The 23,579-nt window shown below is 37.6% G+C and overlaps 2 protein-coding genes across 21 annotated transcripts in view; one reads left to right on the top strand and one right to left on the bottom strand.

The window, feature by feature from the left end:
* CFAP96 (cilia and flagella associated protein 96) overlaps positions 1-1,931 on the bottom strand; it is a 487,170-nt gene extending 485,239 nt beyond the window's left edge. For 8 of the 15 annotated variants that reach the window (XR_014828694.1, XR_014828695.1, XR_014828697.1 and 5 more), the window contains exon 1: positions 1,561-1,697. The gene's annotated coding sequence lies outside the window, so the exon portion shown is untranslated. 15 annotated transcript variants of the gene reach the window in all.
* Positions 1,932-1,948: 17 nt separating this feature from the next.
* UFSP2 (UFM1 specific peptidase 2) lies at positions 1,949-23,535 on the top strand. 6 transcript variants are annotated; one of them, XR_014830428.1, is made up of 12 exons: positions 1,949-2,071; positions 5,438-5,516; positions 8,464-8,647; positions 8,729-8,795; positions 10,932-11,089; positions 11,502-11,694; positions 13,280-13,421; positions 15,769-15,933; positions 16,126-16,250; positions 17,961-18,037; positions 19,070-19,194; positions 23,369-23,535. XR_014830428.1 is itself a non-coding variant. In XM_005671721.4 (12 exons), exons 1-12 carry the CDS (start codon positions 2,000-2,002, stop codon positions 23,453-23,455), a joined length of 1,479 nt encoding a protein of 492 aa, XP_005671778.3. In that variant the 5' UTR covers positions 1,950-1,999; the 3' UTR covers positions 23,456-23,535. The 6 variants fall into 6 exon arrangements, 1 of the variants encoding a protein (XP_005671778.3); XM_005671721.4 differs by having other exon boundaries at positions 1,950-2,071; positions 13,280-13,426; XR_014830430.1 differs by lacking the exon at positions 16,126-16,250.
* Positions 23,536-23,579: the final 44 nt, after the last annotated feature.

Below are 23,579 nucleotides of genomic sequence, written 5' to 3'. Positions count from 1 at the left end.
ATTGTTTTTGAGGTTTTTTTATGAAATATCACACTAAATATATAATTATTTATTTGGATATACTGCTTTTAAATTAGACACGTTCTAAAAAGTATGACCAAAGAGCTAAGAACAATTGCCTCTATTTCACTGTAATATTTTTTAACACCAATTAGTTATACGCACTGGATGTACGTTGGTGAATAAAGTACATAGTTTATAATCCAAGCTAAGAAATTTTGTCTTAAATTTTGAAGAAGATGTTTCAATGCCACTAAACAAGGTTGCCTATTTGGAACTGTGGCCCATCTCCTTCTCTCCCTGCATCCTACCTCTTCCTCTGAGCAGGTATGCTTTAAAACTAGAAGTCAGGGAGATCCCATCGTGGCTCAGTGGCTAATGAACCCAGCTAGTAACCATGAGGTTGCGGGTTTGATCCCTGGCCTCCCTCAGTGGGTTAAGGACCTTGCCTGAGCTGTGGTGTAGGTCTCAAATGCGGCTAGAATCCCACATTGCTGTGGCTCTGGCATAGGCTGGCGGCTACAGTTCTGATTAGACCCCTGACCTGGGAACCTCCATAGGCTGCGGATGCGGCCCTAGAAAAAGGCAAAAAAAACAACAAACCTAAAAGTCAGTCAGAGTGTATTAATTCGATTTGCATCGATTTCAAAGCTCCATCTTCACCGACCATCCACAAAGGCTTCCTGTGATGCTACAGGGGCTTAAATCCTTAAAGGCTCAAATCCTGAAATGGTTCTATCAAGGCCACTATCGCCCTCATCTGTCATCATGGGAACCGCCCCCCTCCATGGCATCTGGGTTCCAATTGTCCTTTTTCAGTTCTCAAGTCAGGCTCTCTCCAGCCACAGGACCCTAGCATATGCTGTTTCACTTTAGCCAGGTACCACTATGCAGACCGCTTTCATTCCTCCAATTAATACTGATCCTTCTAATTGTTTAGTTCATTCCTCACTTCTTTAAATCCCTCTGTCATAGCGGCATGTTCTTCTCTTTACTACTCTTTCCAACCCCTCACCATGGTTAACTAATGGATTATGTTACACTGTAGGGATCCTTTAACCAACAACTCTTTCCCGCTGAACTGTGGTTTCCAAGAAGGAGGTTCTTCCTTACCAGAATGAAAAAAAATAAAGAAAGGAAACAGGGTGGCGGGGGTGACGGGGAGGGATAGAAAAGGAGTCCCTGTCTTGCATTTTCTCCACTGCTTAACTCTTCTTGAGCAACATTTACAAATCCATTCATTCAATGATTTCACAGTTTGCAAGCCACTCTGACTAGGGCTGTGGTACAAGCTAGGAAAACAGATTTTAAATAAATGCACAGATCCTGACCCTAGGGAGCAGTAGACAAGACTTAGAACTAAGTATAACAGGGTGGAACAGCAAGTTCCCATCGAAAGTTACGGATAAAGTGCCTTGGGGCGGGGGGTGAGGTGGGACAGAGGAACAGTAAACTTCTGGCTGAGGTGATGAACAAAATGACGTCCCACTAGGAAAACGGAGGCTCAGAGTAGGTAGGTATCTAAAGGACAACACCTGGGGGCCCCAAGGACCAAGTCACCTCTAAGAAGGGTACCCAATCCGAGAAGCGAGATCAGACGTCCCAGCTCCAGCCCGGGTCAAGTCAACTGCGGAAGCGACCAGAGCCACGAGCAACCTCAGGAAGAGCCCTTCCCGCGCCGGCCCTTGCTACTCAGCAACCCAGCAAGTTTTGCGAGGAGGTTTATTTTGGGACGTTGCCTCGGTTACGGGAGAATCCATTCCAAGAACGCTACCGGAGGATGTGTGAAGGGTTAGAATCCCCATTGGAGAACCTCACAGAAAGACGTGAGAGTGTCTGCAGGATACGAATGACGCAGTCAATACGACTGTCCGAAAGTGAGTCTTCTCTTTCCCGCCTCTTTATCCATCCGCGAGATGTGGTGGAGTGGTACGTCCATGACGTATGCTGCAGGGAATGTTGGGAGTTGTAGTCGGCCTTTCTCAAAGCCCAGACGTCGATGACGCCACTTCCGGCCCAGCGTTCTGCGCGGTGGGCGGGCGTCCTCTGTGTTGGCCACGTAGCAGTTATGGTGAGTACCCCTTCTCGTCACCGAGTACTGCCTTTCCTCTCAGGCTTCACTAGTACCGCTCCACAGCCCTTGAAAGAACTGGTCCCGCCGGCGTCTTGGTGGCAGCTGCGACTCAGTGGCCTGGGCTATCTCGTCCATGGGCTGTCTAGTTAGGGCCGGAGGGAAACTGGCCCTGGCCCCCAGCGCAGCCACTTTTGACTACGCGCTCCACCTTTTACTTGTGAATGCAGTTTGAGAACCAGGCGTTTTTGAGGGTTTTGAAAAAGGATTGGACCTGGGGAAGATGTAACTTTCCAAATGGTCTATTCCCTTAGCTGCTGCGATGTCACACACTCTTGGTTTTCCCTCCTGATGGCTCAGCCAGCTCCTTTAATCATGTGGTGTTAAGTACTTTACGCCCTATAATTTCTACAAAAACAAAAAAACCTTTTTTTGGCCACACCCTGGGCGTAGGGAAATTCCCACGCCAGGGATCAAATCCGAGCCACAGCTAAGACCTGTGCCACAGCTGTGCAGCTATGGCAGCACAAGATCCTTAACCCACTGCACCACAGTAGGAACTCCTCTCCAAAATTATATCTTCAGTTTAGATGTTTATTCTGAGCTTCAGACCTGCACACTACTAAATGTATCCCCACTTGAGTAGCTCATATGTATTTCAAACTCAGCAAGTTGAAAGCTGACCATTCCCACCTCCCCTCATTCCACACCTGCTTTTTCTCTAGTGATTCCCATCTCAGTTCATTGTGCTGCCCTTCCACTACTTGGTTGTTCAAGCCAAAAACCTGGAAATCATCCGTGACATCTCTCTCTTCTCAACTCCTGAACATCTGTTCAGTAATCACATCGTAAGGAACCGGCCTCAGTTGTCACTCCTTTACTCTAACACTATCAGATCCAACCATCCACTTTGGCCTCTTAAGTGGGGTTTTTTTGTTTTAGTTTGTTTTGTCTTGTTTTTAACACAACTGCACCTGTGGCACATGAAAGTTCCCAGGCTAGGGGTCAGTCGAATCAGTTCAGAGCTGCAGCTGCCAGCTCAGCAACTCAGGATCTGAGACACATCTGTGACCTACGCTGCAACTTGAGACAGTGTTGGATCCTTAACCCACCGAGGGAGGGCAGGGATTGAACCCACATCCTCCTGGATACTAAGTGGGTCTATAATCTGCTGAGCCACATCAGGAACTCCCTTAAATGGTCTTTTAAGCAAGCCTTGGCCAATCTGAGCACCTGCCTGGGCTGGGCTCTTCCACCTCCACCCCCATCTTTCCTTTGGAATTATTCATACTGTTACCTATTGACTGCTTAGATCTCAACTTCAATATTATTTCCTCAGAATATCTTAATTCAGAAATGTAAGGAGATTCTAGTGTATTCATGTAAGATCTCTTATGGAACCTTCACAACAGCTCTGTGAAGTTGTGTATTTTTCCAGTTTTACAAAGGAGAAGACAGACTTGAATGGTTAGTTATAAGGTCATACAGTAATTAACAACTAAATTTTTCTCTTGCCTGTCTTTTTAACTTTTATCTCCAGTATCTTTCAGTGACATTAACTATTTTTATTCAAATAGGTGCATCATGTTTAACCAATTTCTTTCTTTAACACATTTCTTACTGATAGCTATTTAGGTAGTTTCCTTTCCTTTTTTTTTTGTCTCACCTGCGACATATGGAGGTTCCCAGGCTAGGGACTGAATCGGAGCTGTAGCTGCCAGCCCACAGCACAGCCACAGTAACACGGGATCTGAGCTGCTTCTGTGACCTACACCACAGCTCACTGCAACGCTGGATCCTTAACCCACTGAGCGAGGCCAGGGATTGAATCTGCGTCCTCATGGATCCTAGTCGAGATCCTTAACCACTGAGCCACGGTGGGAACTCCTAGGATAAATTCTAAGAAGTAGAATTAGGACAAAGAGCATGACCTTTCAACAGGTTACAATTTATGAAAAATAAAAGCAGTCACCCTTAAAAAAAATGTGACCAGGGATTTGTAAGTGAAAGAAATAGTAACAGTACCTACTTAATAATGTTCCGAGAATCAGAGTACCTCTGTGTCCACTCATTTAACATAGGGCCTTTTACTTTTTTAAAAAAACAAAAATTAAATGAAAGTTTAATAACACATGTACATGGGAGAGACCCAGGAAAACTGAGTAACTCCATCTTTTACTTTTTAAGAGCTCAGTAAATGTTAGTACTTACTCGTTTATTTCAAAATAGGGTTCTTACTGTGTAGTGTGGTTCTTCAGCCTATTCAGGAAGTACTTTGAGAATCTGATGAAATCTTTGAAACTGTTTCCCAGAGGTGCTCACCCCTCTCTCCCAACAAAATGATGTATGTCTTTTGCCATGGGTTATCAACTACCCAAAATGTGCATATAGAACCCAAATTAAGAACTACTGATAACTGAGTTCCCTTGTGGCTCAGCAGGTTAAGGATCCTGCAGTGGGCGAGATTGTTGCCTTGGCGTGAGTTCAGTCCCTGGCCTGGGAACTTCCACATGCCAAGAGTGTGGCCCCCCCATTTTTTTTTTAATTTAAAAAGAAAAAAAAGAACTACTGATAACCATTTTACAAGTGCTTTTTTCCCCTTAGTTGCAAGAAATTGCAGGCATTTTCCTATGCCATTAAATATTCTTATAAAGCATGATTTTTCATTGCTTTATAATATTCATAATTATTTAATCATTCTCTTTTTGACAGGCTAATATACTTGAATCTTTGTGTTTTGCTTTTTTGTGTTTCCTTAGTCTAAATTTCTAAATGGAGAATTACTAAGCCAAGAATGTGAATATAAGGTTTTTGATTCTTATTGCCACATTACCCTATGAAGAATTGTAAGAGTTTTTACTTCCACCATCATAGTTTCCTTTCATTGTCTTGACCATTAGTTGTTAGCATAATAAGTTCAGTGTTCCTGTCTCATTCTTAAACTAGTTCCTTACCATTGATCTTTTCATGTCATTTTTAAACCCTGTAGTTGTTAAGACTAAAACATAGAAATATTATCTTAGAACAGTGGTCCTCAACTTTTTCCATATTAGAATCACCGACATGGGAGAGGTTTTAAATATCCTTGTGCCTCAAGCCTTCCAAGACCAATTAATCAGAATCTCTGGAGGTGTAGCCCAAGAATCAGTATTTTAAATTCCTCAGGTGATTTCAGTATGGAACAAATTTAGAATTTAGGGTGTTTTTTGTTTTTGTTTTTTTTTCCATAAAACAAGGAATTAACTCATGAAATAATTGAAAAGTTAAGGTTAATTAATGCTTTAACTTAAATTCAGTTAGATTCTAATTTATTCGAGGATGACTTTGTTTTGTTTTACAAAAGAATCTTGGTTTTATTTGTCTTAGGTGATTTCAGAGACTATGGATATACTCTTCAGAATAAGAGGAGGCCTTGATCTAGCTTTTCAGCTAGCTACTCCTAATGGTAGGTCTGCCAAACTACTCTCCTTTTTTTTATTATAAAATTGATGATGAAATATACTGAGAGTCTTTCCATTTTGCAAGTGAAGCTGAGTGAGAGAGACTATGAATAAACTGTCCAAGGTCATATAGTTAGTAAGTGATATGAATTGGATTTAAACTTTGATGCTGTGTTCCCCATCACCCCTAGCCCACGGGGCTCCTCTGTGCAGTTTAGGAAAGCACAGAGGAGCTGATCCCTTACTTAAGTTTTACTTCCCTCTTGAGGACAACTGTCCCAATAAATATAAATATCCACCATGAGCACAGTGTAAATGAGGCGCCCAGACGTGTGCATTGCAGACTCGGAACTACGTAGCCCTGAGTCTCCAGAACCTACTCTCTTGAATGTTGTATTGCTTAGGACTGGTAGGCAAGCTCTGTTGGCAAAAAATCAGCAGAGTTTGTATAAATTCTAGGATGTCTTCCTGTTTCTGACTACTGCCACAAACTGAGGTAAAGAATCTCAGGGGAGGAAGTTGCGGAGCTGTGTTTGAGGTGTGTTAAATTCGAGATTCCACAGTACATCAAGTGCAAATTCCCAACAAGCGTTGGTAATTTGAGTCTAAAGTCTAGGGGAGAATGGTCAGTGGTGAAGATAGAAAGCTTAGCATCTCTCAGGGTTGAGAGTTAATACCTCGATACTAAATGAAATTACTCGAGAGAAGTATGATCAGTGGTGTCAGGACCCCACAGAGAAGGTCAGAAATATAGGGAATAAACAATGTCAGAGTTCGTTGAAGGAGATCACCAGCTGACCACTGTTTATTGATTTCATGGAAAGAGGAAAGGAGAGAAAGCAAAATGTTCTTTCGGACCCATCCCTTCATATTAGAAAATTGTTCTCAGTCTTGGTTCACATTCTATTCCCCTCTCTCAGACCAGTTAAAGTAAGTCTCTAGGACAGAGACTTGTACATCAGCAAGCTTTTTGGGTGATTCTCTAATGTGCCATCAAGATGAGTCCTTTTGTAAGGACTGAATCAAACTCATTTTTAGGCCTACCTTACTAAGGTATAGTTAGTTGTTCCTTAATATGTTACTTGTATGGATAAAGCTGTACATTTCACAACTTAATGTAAATTGAAAATATACTTTGCTATGAACTTATTGCAACAAATAACTTATAACCTATTAGTCAACAGATATAATGTTGTCACTTCAAATGTAAACAAGGACTGCCGATACTTTTTATCTGGTAACCACTCTTATTTGAGCTTGTCTTCTGACTTGATAGTATTCCTTCTCTCAAACAAGGAAAGGCATCATTAATTGGAGAATATAGAGGAAGGAAATGCTTAACTTTGAGGACATAACAATTATTTAGATTACTTTACCTCATGGTCCTTTAAGGATAAACAGAAGACAATCCAGGAATTGTTTGTCTTTTGTAGTATAGCTAAAAAATCTTTAAATTTGGTTTTCTGAAACATATCAGGATAGCTTTAAATCTGATTGTCAGAAGTAATCTTTTCTCTACCACAACCTCAAGATACTTATTTATCAAGATTTCACTGTCATAGTTAAATATTTTAACTACAGGATGAAATAGGTTTAGGATTTAAGAGTATAAAGCTAGGACAAGTATTTAAATATTGTCTTCTTCAGGTATATCTTCTTATATAGTTTTGACTTTGGAACCATGAAAATGTTTTTCATGTTCAGAAAATTCTATGAAGTAAAAAGGAAATCCCTGAAAGTGATGACATACCACACAGAGAAAAAAAAACTGTGGCTTCAGAACACAATACCGTGTACAGTCTTAGTGGTAGTGTAGAAAGAAAAGAATTACAAAGAATTTAAATCTGAACAGTTTTAGAGAGTTCCCATCATGGCTCAGTGGTGAACAAATCTGACTAGGAACCATGAGGTTGCAGGTTCAATCCCTGGCCTTGCTTAGTGGTTTAAGGATCCGGCGTTGCCGTGAGCTGTGCTGTAGGTCACAGATGCAGCTTGGATATGGCGTTGCTGTGGCTCTGGCATAGGCTGGCAGCTATAGCTCCGATTGGACCCCTAGCCCGGGAACCTCCATATGCCTAGGGAGCGGCCCTAGAAAAGGCAAAAAAAAAAAAAAAAAAAAAAAAAAAAGTCAAACAGTTTTATTGCTGTAAATGATATGATGGTATTTTAGGAGTAATTGGAATCCTCATATGTTGCTGATGAGAATATAAAATGGTGCAGCTCCTTTGGAAAACAGCTTGGCAGTTACTCAAAAAGAGAGTTAACCATTTAACCCAGCAGTTCCTTCTAGGTTATCACCTAAGAGAATTAAAAATATATATCCGTACAATAACTTGTGCACAGATGTTCATGAGAGCGTTATTCATGATACCCAAATGTATATCAGCTTATGAACTGATAAACAAAATATGTCCTATTCATACAATGGAATGTTATCCCGCCATAAAAAGTAATAAAGTCCTGACTCGTGATATGGATGAATGCACAGTATGAATGAATCTTGAAAATATTATACTGAATAATAGAAGCCAGACACAAAAGGCCATGTAATGGGTGATTCAGTTTACATGAAGTGTCCAGAATAGGCTGATCTATAGAGATCAAAAGTAGGTTAGTGATTGCCATTGGTAAGTGGAGGGAAATGGGGGATGACACTGGTGAGTCAGGGTTTATTTTGGGGTGATGAAATGTTCTAGAATTAAATAGTGATGATTGTAAACCTTAGGGTATACTAAAAGCAACTGAATTGTACATACTAAAAGAGTGAATTTTATGGTCTGTGAATTTTATCTCAATTTTTAAAAAAGAAAGGCAAAAAATATATCATGGATTCTGCAGAATGGCTATATAGGGATCAGTTTTACTACGCTCTACTTTTGTGTACTTGGAAGCATTCATGTTGAATGTTTTAAATTGCTCTTATTAACTTCTGTTTATATTCTTTTAACTTAGAAATTTTTGTCAAGAAAGCACTAAAACATGTGTTGAGTGACCTGTCAACCAAGCTTTCTTCAAATGCACTTGTGTTTAGAATTTGCCACAGCTCAGTCTATATATGGCCTAACAGTGACATGAACACGATCCCAGGAGAACTGACTGATAGTTCTGCCTGTAAGAACATAATGCGCTTCATTCAGTGAGTATGCTTGAAGTTTGCTAGAAATGTTTTCACAATGTCATTGCATATTATAAACATCTTTGTGTATTAAAAACTTAGATTTGAACAGGAAGAAGATACAAAACGAAAATTCATGAGGAAGAGAGAGAAAAAGTTATCAGACCTGGTAAGCAAATCACTGTCTTAGTTATAAACATTTTAAGTCCTTGAATTTGGAGTTGAGAGGGATATTAGAAATTACTTAACCCAGCTTTCTTATTTTTTTACATACCAGATTATTTAGGTCCAGAAAAATTAAATGACTTGCCAGAGGTTATCTCTGTTTTGCATATCTAAACTTTGATCCTATTATAATACATAGCTTAAATGGGTCTTTTGGATGCTTTCTTTGCTCCCACAAAAATAAAACAGCTTGAGTGTGTTTAAAAATTATTGAAAAATAAAACAAGACAGTGTCACATTATGCAAGACAGTGTCACATTATGCTATGTGAGATAGTAAATAATAAATGATTCACTTTTCTTCACACTCTTTTGCTTCTGATTGATTTTTGAACCAGTACTATTGAATACCTGCCATGTGCCACAAACTTTGCCTGATACTAGAGATTAAGAAGTGGACCTGCTACTTCAAGGCAGGAGGAGAGGAGGGATTGGTTACAAGAGATATTTAGGGGATAAAATGGATTTTACTTCAGAACTAATTGGATTTGGGATGACAAGCTTCTGCTTAGGTAAAGATGGAAGATAAGGAAGACATGAGATCACTTTTGGTCATGTTATGCTTAAGATACCAGTGAGGCATCCACATGAATTGTTAGATTTATAAATGTGGGTGTACAAAAAAACTGTGGGCTGAGGATAGGGATTTGAAAATTACCAGTAATTGGAGCTTGACGTTTTCAGAGAGACAGGTCAGTTATTTTGTCGAATGTGCCTCAGTTTGGGTTTGGGTTTGTTTTAGGCTTCCTTGTGATAGATTCAGATGGTCATTGCTGGTCGGAATACCACAGAAGTTAACGTGTGTCCTTCTTAGCACTTCGTATGAAAGAGGGACATGTTCGGTTTGTTCTCGTATTGATGGTCATTTTGATCACTTAATGTGGTATCCCCCACTTTTCTCCGCTGAGAGGGCACTATTTTTTTTGCCGTTATAATTAGCAAGTATCTTGTGAGATACTTTGTGTGTGTGTGTGTGTGTGTGCGCGTGCACGCTACTTTGTGTGTGTGTGTGTGTGTATACACACACATGTACTACTCCTCATCAAATTTTTACCCATCACTTCTAGCATCAGTTAATTTTTGCCAGGATCTAGCATTCCCTTAATGGCTGCAAAGTGGTGACTTTTTCTAAGTCTGTGGTTTCCTTCTGGATTTATTAGGTGACATTATGTTGTGAGGGAGAGCTTTTTCTTTTCCCTATTTATTTATGAACTGCATGGAAGCATGGATTCTTATTTTCTGCAGTGAGTTATAATCTGTTACTCTTTCATTAGTTATTTTTTTAATTTATTTATTTCATTAGTTATTTTGATGTTCACATTTGACCAATAGAAACTTCATGCTGGCTCCAGTGTCCATTTGACACTATATTTTTGAGTACTTCTACTTGCTTCCACAAAATTTCCAGATACATCATGTACTTTCCCTGTTCCAGCTCAGGAATCAGCCAGTTCTCCAAGGAGCACACACATATATACATAAATATTACATATATATAACACATACATCCATATTTAGCTATGTAAATCATACTTATACCTCCACTTCTTCTTCATCCTCACACAATTCCTAACCTTTTCCCAGTGAGAAACCTGGTTTCCAGTACTCTTAATATTTTGCTAAATTTTTTTAATATATAGAAAGTATTTTCAGAATTGTTTTTCCATACCACTGTCAAAATCAAACCTACTGATAGAGTCCAGTTGCTTATGTGTTTAGATCAGGGGTATATAGTCATAAGTTTAAAAGTTGCTTCAATGTGTGGTTTTTGTATCTTGTTCATTTGAATTTTTTTTTAATTTTAACTCTATACAAAAGTATAATGGTATAAGGAACCCTGATAAACCTATACCTGCTTTAATGTTTATCAATACATGATCAGTCTGATTTCATCTTCACTCCCTCTCACTCTCTACCTGTCCTCAGATTATCTATTTTGAAGCAGAGAATTTTTCTTTAAGATGATATTTGTGCTTTTAAACAATTTACTGTAATATAGCTTATATGGTCCTTAAAAAGTCCTTTACCTTACCTTTGACATTATTGTTCAGTGTGTTAACTATTACTGTTTATCTTTATAGCATCAAATAGTAAATATAGACCTTATGCTGGAAATGTCAACTCCTCTGGCAGCTGTAACACCCATCATTGAAAGAGAAAGTGGAGGACATCACTATGTTAATATGACTTTACCAGTTGATGCAGTTATATCTGTTGCTCCAGAAGAAACATGGGGAAAGTAAGTAGTTTCTAATACTATTGCCACATTTAAATGAGGACCTCCCCCCAGAGGAATAAGAGCCCATTTTTAAGTATCGTATAGGGATATCCAGGATTGCTGTTGTTTTTTACTATGACTTACTCCTTGTTTATTATTAAACTGAGAGTCATCTAGTAATTAAATGTTTATTGGAAGAAGTAGAAGTAATAGGTAAAACCTACAGGGTTTTCCCTTTATCTACATGAGGAGATTTAGTTTACTTAACATTTAGCTTTGTATTCTGTAGACTTTAATAAACCTGGTCCAATCAAGGGTTTGATGTGTTTTTGTTGTTTTTTTTTTTTTAATTAGGCATGTATTTACTCGATACTTTTGTATATTACAACCACTGTAACTTTAGTTAATGCACTTGTATATTTTCCCCCCACAGAGTTCGTAAACTTCTAGTTGATGCAATTCATAATCAACTAACAGACATGGAAAAATGCATTTTGAAATACATAAAAGGAACATCTATTGTGGTCCCTGAACCGTTGCACTTTTTATTACCAGGGGGAAAAAATCTTGTAACAATTTCATACCCATCAGGTATTCCAGATGGTCAACTGCAGGACTATAGAAAGGTGATACCAATTCATTAATCTTAGAAAAAATATGACCATCATTCATATTGTATTTAATTATGTGTTTCTAATAAGTATAAATTGTTTTGTATTTAATTTTAAAGTGTGGACACAGACTATTAGTTTTATATCTAATTTAACTTCTGTTCTCATGTAACTTTCTAAGGCATTATTAATGGAAAAATACTATGCTAAACCATTTGAAACATTTTAATTGTGTCCAGTGTAGTTATTTTTCTGTAATGAAATTTAGAAATGAAAAGATGCTTACATGCCTAGAGCAGCTAATGAGTGTTATTTAATAAATTCCATTTATCTTCCATTATTTCCAGATTTGTGAAGGAGACATGATTACAGTTAGGGAAAGGAAATTAATATTTGTGCTGATTTTAAGTATAATTTATAATAACACTCCATCCCTCACCTCCCAGAGTTATTTGGGTTTTACCAGAGGCGTCTTGTAGAGAGCATGACTAGCATTCAAAGAAATGAAATTTATTGGCAAAATGACTGGTTTTAGAGTACGTTTTTTATGTGTGACCTTGTCTGTCACCCATCAAATTATGCCAGGGGAACATCTTCCCAGTTTCTGTCCCTGAAGAGATAAAACACTGGACCTCTGTTCTCTGTGAGTGCCAGATGAGCTGATTTGCAGAGGCAGCAGTTGCACAAACTGATGATCCCATTCAGACTGCCAGAATATACAGGAGATACCAAAAAGAAGATGTCAGACTTTTCACCGTAACTGTTACGTAGTTTTATACACTCAGGAATATATTGTTTTTTAAACATCTATGTGTATCTTTATTTTGATGTCATATTGATTGATTTCATACCACCAGTTTCTACTTTGTAGTGTAATCACTACCCCCTTAATATATGTTAGGTACTCTTAAGTGTGATTTTAAAAAATACTTCGTAGTTCCCATTGTGGCTCAGCGGTTAACAAACCCAACTAGTATCCATGAGGATGTGGGTTTGATCCCTGGCCTCACCCAAGTGAGTTAAGGATCCAGCATTGCCCTGAGCTGTGGCGTAGGTCTCAAACGCAGGCTCGGATCCCGCATTGCTGTGGTTGTGGTGTAGGCTGGCAGCTACAGCTCCAATTTGACCCCTAGCGTAGGAACCTCCATATGTCGCAGGTGCAGCTCTAAAAAGACAAAAACAAAAACAAAAACAAAAAAAAACTTCAGTGAAATTGTATCATTGTTGATTATAACTTACTCATTTATAAGGCTATTTCAAAACCAGTCTTTTGCCTGTATATATTTTAACAGACTGTGTTACAGTAAAAAATTTTAAATTATCTTAGTTCTCTCACTTTAACAAATCATTTTATTTTTCCACATTCCTTTCCAGTTTCTATCAGTATACATAGATAAACAAAAATACATCTTATTTGGTTTTAGTTTAAATCTTACCTCTTTGATGTTAGTGAATTAAATTATATGTGTTTGATAATTTTTATAACCAATATGTATTAAATTTTCTGTTTTATATCTTTAGTTTGAGTTTATTTATTGACTAGGAATCTAAATTATTTAGCTTTTTTTCTCTCTTTCCTTTTGATTCTGATTTCATTTAGGAGTTACACGATCTCTTCAATCTACCTCATGACCGACCTTGTTTCAAAAGGTCTAACGCTTATCACTTTCCAGATGAACCATACAAAGATGGTTACATTAGAAATCCACATACTTATCTCAATCCACCAAACATAGAGACTGGTATGGTGAGTTTAATAATTCTTTATGGGAGTCAATTAATCCTTAATGTCATTAGTTGTGTTTTGCTTGTAGCCAATGGAAGTTCTAAGGGTTGATTCATAACAATTTATCATCCATTTCTTTTAATGCTTATTGCTTAAGATAGCAGTAATCCACCAAAAAAGTTAGGAATAGATCATATGTAACACATTTCTCTTACTAAAATTCCATTCCTTAATTTTTTTAAAGGTTTATCCCATTTTATTTTTATTCTGAACCTGATAAATCATGCTAAATAAGGGGATATTTCTACCCAACTGACACAGTAGAGACTGCTATAAGGAACTACATGGTTTCTGTACAGTTCTGTACCTAGTTCTAAAGGGTAGATCTTCATTAAAAGTAGTTCAGAAAAGGAGTGTTAAAGGTGGGGTTCCTTTAAGGATACATGTAGGTCAGTAAGAGAGGATCTGATGGGCAACCAAGAATAGAAGTTTCATAGCTGGGCCTCTTACAACAAAGCAGCCCCATGACTGGCAGCTTTCTCAGTCCCAAACATGCACTGTCCCAAGCATTATGTGGGTGCTTTTGATCCTAACTGGCCTATTCCTTCACTTGCTGTATCTTTTCTTGGCCTCATCTTCTGTTTCCTCATTGTTTCAGCTTAATATAACTTTTTCCTACTCTTCCTCTTAGCCACTCTTTGTATGCATCATTTCAATTTCATTCCCTGCACCTTAACCTTACTGCCTGACTCACCCTGTACCTCTCAATTCAAATTCCCAAGAAAAAACTTGATGGACCCACCTTGTTAGGGCATTTACTCAGTACCTGCTGAATCTCCAAGTGCTTTGTAAGGAAATCTTAAGACTAGAAAATGAATACATGATACAGCGTTGACCCGAGGGGAGTTAGGGGCCCACTTCTGGTCCTGACTATCAGCATGCCCTTGGGACAGCAGCTACATCTGCAAGCCTCTAGGCAGACTAGCCTCACATAGAGAGGCCCTGCTGGGCACTCTGTTACACGTACACAAATGAGTCTTTCATCAGCATTTCAGTGATATTAAATCATTTCATTTATTTTGCTATGGGAAGAAATCTTGAGAGACTTGTTCCTGGTTGAAAATCTTGTTCTGTCGTAGTCATAGAATCAGGAATAGGAAATACAAATCTTAGAGTCTGTGTAACAAACAACATAACTCTTTTGATGGTTTTCTAGTAAATTATTACATAAATGTTTTTTCTCTCAAATTATGTTTGGAACTCTTCTAGGGTAGGTATTATATATTCATTTTCAATTCCTAATAGTTCTTTACTAAGCACCTGGTTTCTCAGAAGGTACTGAATAAATGCTCATTGATTTTTGACAATAAACTGGGTTCATGATCTGTATTACAAAAATACAAGAAGCATTTACATATTTCTTGATATTTACTATATGATATTTAATATGTACATATATGTAAATTATAAAGCACAGTAAAAAAATGAGTACTGGGGAACTCTTTACCCAATTTAAGAACTAGAACATGACCCATCTGACTGTGGTCTCCTTCCTTATCCACTCCTCCGCCTCCTCCAGGCCCCAGGAGGAACTGTTATCCTGAGTTTCATGTTCATCATTTACTTCCTTTTTTTAAATAGTTTCAACATACATGTATATGTTTTCTCAACAGTGTAGCTTTTAATTTTCCTTGATTTTGAGTTTTACAAAAATGGTGTAATTTTGTGTACAGTCTTCTACAACCTGCTTTTTCACTCAGTATTATGTATCTAAGATTTATCCGTGGTATTGTGCCTAACTGTGGTTCATTTGTCTTTATTGCTGGATAATATAACTTGGTATGATTTTTTTCCTGGGTTTTTTGCTATTTAGACAATGCTGCTATGAACATTACTGTATGTGTCTCTTGTTACATATGTGCCAACACTTGCTTCATTTGTCCTTTTTTCCCCTGAGCCGTTTTAAAGAAAATTACAGGCAAGTCATTCAACCCAAATCTCCAAACAATTGATTTGCATTCATGGTATAAACCTAGTTTGGTTATGATTCACCATTTTTTATTCTCTGCTGGGTTTAGTTTGCTAATATTTTGTTAAGATTTTTTGCATCTATATTCATGAATAGTATATTATCTTACAATTTTCTTTCCTCATACTGTTCTTACCTCACTTTTGTATCAATAATATACTGGCTTGTTGAAAAAGTTGGGGAGTGTTTCCTCTTTTTTTAAGATTTTTTTATAAGGAACTAAAGTAGCAGTCTAGCCCTGAGAACAGTAACATGACTAGCATTATTTTGTGTGTGTATTATAAGTATAATCATCTTAAGTTAATATTTTACTATGTTTCTTCTTTTTATATAGATTTATGTGGTCCAGGGCACATATGGTTACCATCATTATATGCAGGACCGGGTAGATGACAATGGCTGGGGCTGTGCTTATCGATCTCTGCAGACTATCTGCTCTTGGTTCAAACATCAGGGATACACAGAGAGACCCATTCCAACACACAGAGAAATTCAGCAGGTAGAGAACATGCCATTTTGAATTATAATCATAAAATTCATTAACCCTTAATATACCATTAATAATTACTCCTATCTCATGATTTATTTCTATTTTGAAGAAAAAATATACTGGTAATCAGGGGAAATACCCTAAACATAATTTTTAATAGCTGTCTGTGTATGGATTTTTTGTATGTTTAAATACACAAAGGCTCTAGTTGATGCTGGGGACAAACCAGCAACATTTGTTGGATCACGGCAGTGGATTGGATCTATCGAGGTACAGCTGGTACTGAACCATTTGATTGGTATAACTTCAAAAATACTATTTGTCAGGTAAGGACACTTTTAAGAAATTTGAGAAATCATTTCAAAGTGATTTGTCTTTTTTATTAAAAGAAAATCTGCATCTTTTTCCCACATTTGTTTCCATTCCTCTCTCTTCCTTCACATTGCCTCATTGCTTTATAAATCTGATTTTTCTAGCCCTAAGTATTTTTTTTTTGTTACTTTTTAGAAAATGTTTGAGTTTATGAGTAAACTGAGATAGCTGCTTGTATGGTCTAGGCCTAATTTTAGTCTGAAAAAGGAAAACTTGGAAGTGTGTCAGCTTTGACTAGTGTTATAGAAAGTCTGTTTTTTTTTTTTTTTTTTTTTTTTTTTTTTTTAATGCTTAAGTCATTAAAGTCTTGAAAGGAAAAACCAAATGTTGATCTGTGACTGACCTTTTTGTTTACCTCCTACTCTTTTTCTTCCCAAGATTTTATTTTATTTTTTGCTTTTTAGGGCCCCACTGGGGCATATGGAAGTTCCCAGGCTAGGGGTCGAATCAGAGCTACACCTGCTGGCCTACACCACAGTCACAGCAACGCAGGCTCTGAGCCGAGTCTGTGACCTACTCTACAGCTCACGGCAACACCAGATCCTTAACCCACTAAGTGAGGCCAGGATTGAACCTGTGTCTTCATGGATACTAGTCAAGTTCATTACCACTGAGTGACAACAGGAACTCCTCTTCCTAAGATTTTAATTAATAATATGTCCAAATAATACATTCATTATATCTTTTCCAGTATATTTTAATCATGATTCTATTATTTAAATATGAGCAAGTATGAAATAATGTTGATTTCTATGTCCATCCCTAAACCTACTCCTTATTTATGAGCTTATGTTTTCAATACATTTTCTATTACGACAGCCTTGGTAACTATAATGTCATTATCCTTTTTGTCCAAGTACTTTAATACATCTGAGTTCACAATTATAATTGTATTGGCTGCGGAAATCAGTGCTAACAAATAAGTGATAGATTAAGTAGTAATGCATATGGTGATTAAGAAGTGAAAGTTGTGGTGTATTAAAACAGTATTTATACATCCTTTACAAAAAGCAAGAGCTGAGGTTTAGCACCACCTGGCACCTCCATTGTAAATATATTTTTAAAATATATATATATATATATATAAATATATATATATATTCCTTCTTTCCTCTGTTCATCTTTCTCCTCTCAAAGTAAAAATTGTATAGGACCTTGAAATATTCTCTAAAAATATGTTGTACTTGAAAACATTTTTCAGTTTTCACATTGGCTTCACAAACTTTGTCTGTTTTAGTCCTGGAATCTCCTGTCCTGTAGAAGGGCAGGTATTATTGGTCCTAGTTAAAGATGAGGAAATACAGGCTCAGAATCTGATGGCAAAAAGACAACCCAGGATGTAAAACTCAAATTAAATCCACCCACAATTCTCCCCAGGCTATCAAAGTAACCATTTTCAATCTCATGTTAAAAATCCAGGACCTTCTTTCTGCATTTTTAAAGGCAGAGCTTTCTTTCCTAGCACATTTAGTGGCCTTAAATATTTAGCGAGGTTGTATTGCTTTAAATTGCTCTTTCAGTTCTCTACCACTTACTTTATTTAAATTTATATTGTTTTTCAAAATGAGCAAAAAAGAAACCAAAAAAGTAGAAAGTATTAGTTCCTAAGTTCATTATTTGACATTAGAAATAGTTCATCTGATAGAAAATGGTTTTCTTTCTAGCCAAGGTTCTGAAATGGCCTCTCAGGGACGGGAACTGGCTAATCATTTCCAGACTGAAGGAACTCCAGTAATGATTGGTAAGGTGTTTTGGGCATCTTGAGGTTTTTTGGTAGAGTGAAGATTATGTAAAAGTTTTTATTATATAAATATTTATGACACATAAGATCAGTCATTTTAGGAAGTTCCCTGGTGGCTTAGCTATTAAAGAGCTGGTGTTGTCACTGCTATGGCTCAGGTTACTGCTGTGGTGTGGTTTGATCCTTGGCCTGGGAATGTGTACATGGCACAGACTCAATGCCTCCCCTCTCCCCTCCCAAAAAACAGTCATTTTAAAACATTAAAATTCATTTTTTTTTTTAATTTCCAAGGCAGATGTTTACAAAAAAGATTATAATAACCAGGAGTAGAAAAGCCTGATGAGAAATAACAATGGTTCAAATACTTAAAGAGTTGAAAGAGGGATGAAAAGAGGCAGTGGTCAGTCACATGAGCATCCTAAGTCACAGCTGTCACTAACTTGGCTGGCTCTTTGACATTATGCAAATTGCTTGACCTCTCTGGGCTTTATTTGTAAAATAAGAGGATTGGATTAGCTCATCTAAAGATTCACAACTCTATGAGAAATAAGACTTTTCCTGTGATGACAGAAGGCAAGCTAAGACTGGTGTGTAAGAAATGCAAATGGGCAGATTTCAGCAAAATATCAGAAAGTTCTGAATGAGGAGATACGCTGCACTATTGGAGGAACTCAGAGCAGAGGTAGCATTGCCCATCTGCTCAGAGAGTTGCCACAGCAATGATTGTTACTCTGTTGGGAGGAGTTTAGACCCTCTGTGGCCCTTTTTAAATCCAGCTTAGGTAATTCCATGGATATTGCAGTGGAACATGAACCTAATATGAATATACATATGACTGTATCTTTTCTGCCTTAAAGATGTAATTTTATCTCTTCTAGGATATTTGACATTGTGCCTTTTAGAATGTAGGCTAGTCAATTTTAATGCTTTGTTATTAGATCAATTAATAGGCAAAATAATCTTTTTTTAACTAGAAATTGAACGGTAAGTTGAGATAAGCATATGCTCTTTCATTTCATATTTCTTTTACAGGGGGAGGAGTTTTGGCCCATACAATACTAGGAGTTGCATGGAATGAGATTACAGGACAGATAAAATTTCTAATTTTAGATCCACATTATACAGGAGCTGAAGATCTGCAAGTTATTTTGGAAAAGGTATGTGTCTATTTAATATAAATTTAGATAAGGCAAATTTTCTAAAGGCAAAGAATCCAGAACCAAAGGATAGAAAACAGGCAGCTAACAGAAAGATGGATTATAAACCTAGGGTGGTGATCCTCACGGTAAGGAGGGATTCTAAGGCTGTGAGGAGTGCCCATCTCTCTAGAAATGGAGGAGAAGGGAGAACTAAAGTAAACTGTGAAAGACAAAATTTAGGTTTGATTTATAAAGAGTTTCTCAGTAAACTTAATAACGGAATGTAAAACTCATAAATACATTCCTTTGGAAACTACTGCTTTGCATAAACATAAATATGGTGAGGTTTATCAATGTCTTGGAATAGAGTGGAATATATAACCTCTATAATTTTAGAATTAACCAGAAATTAGCTAAATAGTATGCCAGATATTATAGAGACTTGACTATTTTTTATTTATTTACATATAACTTAATACCATTCTATAAAGGATTTGAATTTGAAACAGATTTAAGAGTATTTGTTGATGCTCAAACTACCAGCTAAAGGAGGTATAAATTTAATTTATAGGCAACTAATTCAGATTTAGTATTGAGTTTTTCTAAGAAATTAGTACCAAATTTCATGAAATTCAGTACTAAATCTTTAGGAGGCAAAATGTAATTATCTTGAATTTTAAATAATTTTTATATTCTTTGCCAAGTATGGTAAGATTGATTACAAAGAATGCATGCAGCCTTTTCAGCCATAAACTAATGAATGTATTATATTATTATCCACTACCCTTCATTTTTGTCATGTTGTCACTTAAGTCAACATCATTGGTACCAATAAAAAGTTTTCTCTGCTTTTTTTTTAAAGCAGAAGTCCTAGGGAATTCTGGGAAAATGGATGGTTTAACATTTAAATTCATTTGTGAGATAACTTCAGAAGTTGAAAAGAATAGAACTACATGAGGTTACTAAAGCCTTATGGATACGATATTTAGTATGTAAAAGAGTTGTTAGGAGTTCCAGTTGTGGCTCAGTGGGTTATAAACCGGACTAGTATCCATGAGGAGGGAGGTTAGATCCGTGGCCTCCCTCAGTGGGTTAAAGATCCGGCGTTGCCATGAGCTATGGTGTAGGTCACAGATGCAGCTCAGATCTGGCATTGCTGTGGCTATGGCTGTGGCCAGCAGCTGTAGCTCCAATTTGACCCCTAGCCTGGGAACTTCCATGTGCTGTAGGTGTGGCCATAAAAAGCAAAAAAAAATTTTTTTTAGTGTGTGTAGCTAAATTCATATCTCCTTTAGTAATAAAGTCTTTTGCTAATTATAGGAATAGCTATAAATACTAACAGGATATAAATATGTTCTTAAAATTTGTAAGTTCTCCCCACACCCACACACTTTTCTCAAGGCATTTGAACTTTTAAATCTATGAAATATTTTTAGGTGTTACATGTGTCTTACTGAAAATAGGTGCAATATTCACTCTCTGTAGTAAATTGTTCATTCATTCAACATTCATTAAATACCTACTGTTTACCATCCATTCTCCTAAGCACAGAGTATTAAAAGGGGTCTTTAAGGAGCTCTTAGTAGTGTAGGACAGAGGAGAGCCCAAAAAGGATTACCAGTAAAAATATGGCATCTAAGGTGGAATGTACAACAAGGCTGATCCTGCGGAGGCAGTGAGGAAAGCAGGGCATGTTCTGGTAGCTGTGGCAGTTTTAGCATGATCAGCGCTGGTGGAGAGGTGTGGCTGATGGCTGGAGGGATAGGCAGGAGCTAAATCAGGGATAGTGTCATGTCAGCCAAGCGGAGAAGCAGGCATTTAAATTTTATCTTACAGGCAATGAGAAGCCTTATTATTTTAATAAGAGGCATGATACAGATAATAAAATCACTTCTTTCTGGCTGGCTAGAGGGACTTTGCACTAGGTGGAATTATCTAATTAGGGCTTTCTGAAGCAGTTAGGTAGAGTAAGGCATTGTCCCTGCTTACCTTCTCTGAGAATTTTACTCTCCTTTGCTAGTCATATTTCTGTAGAACTTTGCAACCACAAACAATGCTTTGCTCTCTTTACACTTCAAAGAATCCTGGAGGCCAAGGCCCAGCCATCAGCAGAAGAGCTCTTAACTCTCACATGACTCAAGAATCTAGGGTGCTGTCTTAGTCCATCTACACTGCTCTAACAATACCATAGCTTGGGTGGCTTATAACCAGAGAAATTTATTTCTCAGTCCTGGAGGCTGGGAAATCCAGGATCAAACACTGATTCCATGACTGGTGAGGCCTGCTTTCTAATTCAAAAACAGCAGTCGTTTTCACTGTCTTCAATGATGAAAGGGATGAGGGAGCTCTCTGGACCCTCTTTTTTTTTTTGGCTTTTGGCTTTTTAGGGCCACACCCATGGCATATGGAGGTTCCCAGACTAGGGGTCTAATCAGGGCTACAGCTGCCAGCCTACACCACAGCCACAGCAAAGCCAGATCTGAGCCACGTCTGCAGCCTACACCACAGCCCACGGCAACGCTGGATCCTTAACCCACTGAGCAAGGCCAGGGATCGAACCCGAAACCCCATGGTTCCTAGTTGGATTCGTTAACCACTGAGCCACAACAGGAGCTTCTGGACCCTCTTTATTAATGAGGCCACTAATCCCATTCGCAAGGGCCCTTCCCTCTGAACCTAGTCACCTCCCAAAGGCCCACTTCCAGATACCATCACATTGGGGATTAGGTTTCAGCAGATGAATCTGGAACACATGAAGCCCATTGCAGGGGCCAGAAGGACAGTTCTGCCTCTGCCTGACCTCTTTACACTGTTGGAGTGCTTTCCTGTTTGAAGTTCCTAAGTTGGTCACCTCAAAGGAAAGAAGCCCAGCTCCCATTTATTCCACAGTTTCTGGTCTGGGCACCCTCTCTACCCACTTCTCTTGAAAAAAGTGTAAGTCTGGTTACCTGGAGATGGCCACATGTGTGAAAGGACCATGAAAAGATTAAAATGGAGGAAGTATAAGCCTTTTTTCTACTTACTAAGAAAACAGATTTTAAGACATTAAATTCAATAAAGTTTTGCTGAAAAATGAGATAATAAAAAGAAGTTTGTTTAGTAAAGAAACAGTCCTCAATGACAATAAACAATGGTAAATAAACTTAATGGTAGTTACCTGGGAACAGAGGAACAGCACTGGTGGAGGATTTTTTTAATTTTTAACTTTATCTCATTTGAATTTTTATAATGTATGTCTTATTTTTACAATCAGAAAAACAAAAATGAAAAAAATAAAGAACACCTTTAGTCAACCCTCCTGCCTCCACACTGAAAAACAAAGCTAACACTCTTCTGTAGTAACTATGACTTTTGACTCCAGGTCCCTGCCAGAGTGCCCAGCAACTTGCCCATTAGGTAATATAAGGGGAAGGCCACCACCTGTCACTCACACCATGGCATTTTTAAAAAGTCCTCACTAGCCTCCTCACAAGTATTTGCAAACAAAGCATTTCATTTCAGAAAGATGTAAAACAGACCAGTCATTAGCTTGGGTCTTTAAGTAAATAAATCAATGGCCCTAGAAGAAATTTGACAAACTTTTATATTCATAGTGAGATTTTGTTTGAAAGTCATTTTCTCTGCTGGGGAAAAGGATTTATACTGACATGAAGATTGGAAAGTGGAATGATTACAGCCTGAGAAAAATGCAGGACATAGAATGCAACTCCAGGGCCAAGCTCACATTTCTCATGGCTGAGATGCCACTCCTGGGAACTCCAGGATCAAGGCACTGGCCCATTCAGTGGCTGGCAAGGCCCACTTTCTAGTTGGATGGCAGTCTTCCTCACTGTCTGTATGTCTTGTATGGACAGATGCTAAACTATCACATGCCCTCAACTATGAGAATTGTAAAACGGTACATCTCAGAATCAATAAAATGTGGTATTGAATAACAGTACCATTATGAAGCTTTTCTTTTTTTAATGATTTCTATGTTTAAATATCATAGAATTAAAATTTTTAAAAATTCTGTCTGAAATGGGTCCACATAAGCTATTTTTCTGTGTTGTATAGGAATTCAAATATTTGATTTATAGGTATTTAGAATTTTATTCCCAGATCCTGCTGATAGAACAGGATTGTAAAGTGTTACAGTTTTGATCATGAGGTCCTATCACTTTGTAAAAGGTTTTCTTTCTCCCATATCTAGGGCTGGTGTGGATGGAAGGGCCCAGATTTTTGGAACAAGGATGCTTACTATAATTTATGTCTTCCTCAGCGACCAAATATTATTTAAAATATCTTGGACTCAAAGATTGTAGTAAAGTTGCACTTTATCAATTTGTTAATAAAGAATAAATTTAATTTCAGATTAAATCCTGGGTGTAGTTTGATGGTTTCTATTCTTTTTTCCAAAGGTT

This window comes from Sus scrofa, chromosome 15 (assembly GCF_054392235.1).
Source record: "Sus scrofa isolate SSC_HxYL_T2T_F1_AM1 chromosome 15, Sscrofa_HxYL_maternal_Yorkshire_Landrace_v2.0, whole genome shotgun sequence".
Classification (NCBI taxonomy): Eukaryota; Metazoa; Chordata; class Mammalia; order Artiodactyla; family Suidae; genus Sus; species Sus scrofa.
This window is presented reverse-complemented; position numbering and strand designations above follow the sequence as displayed.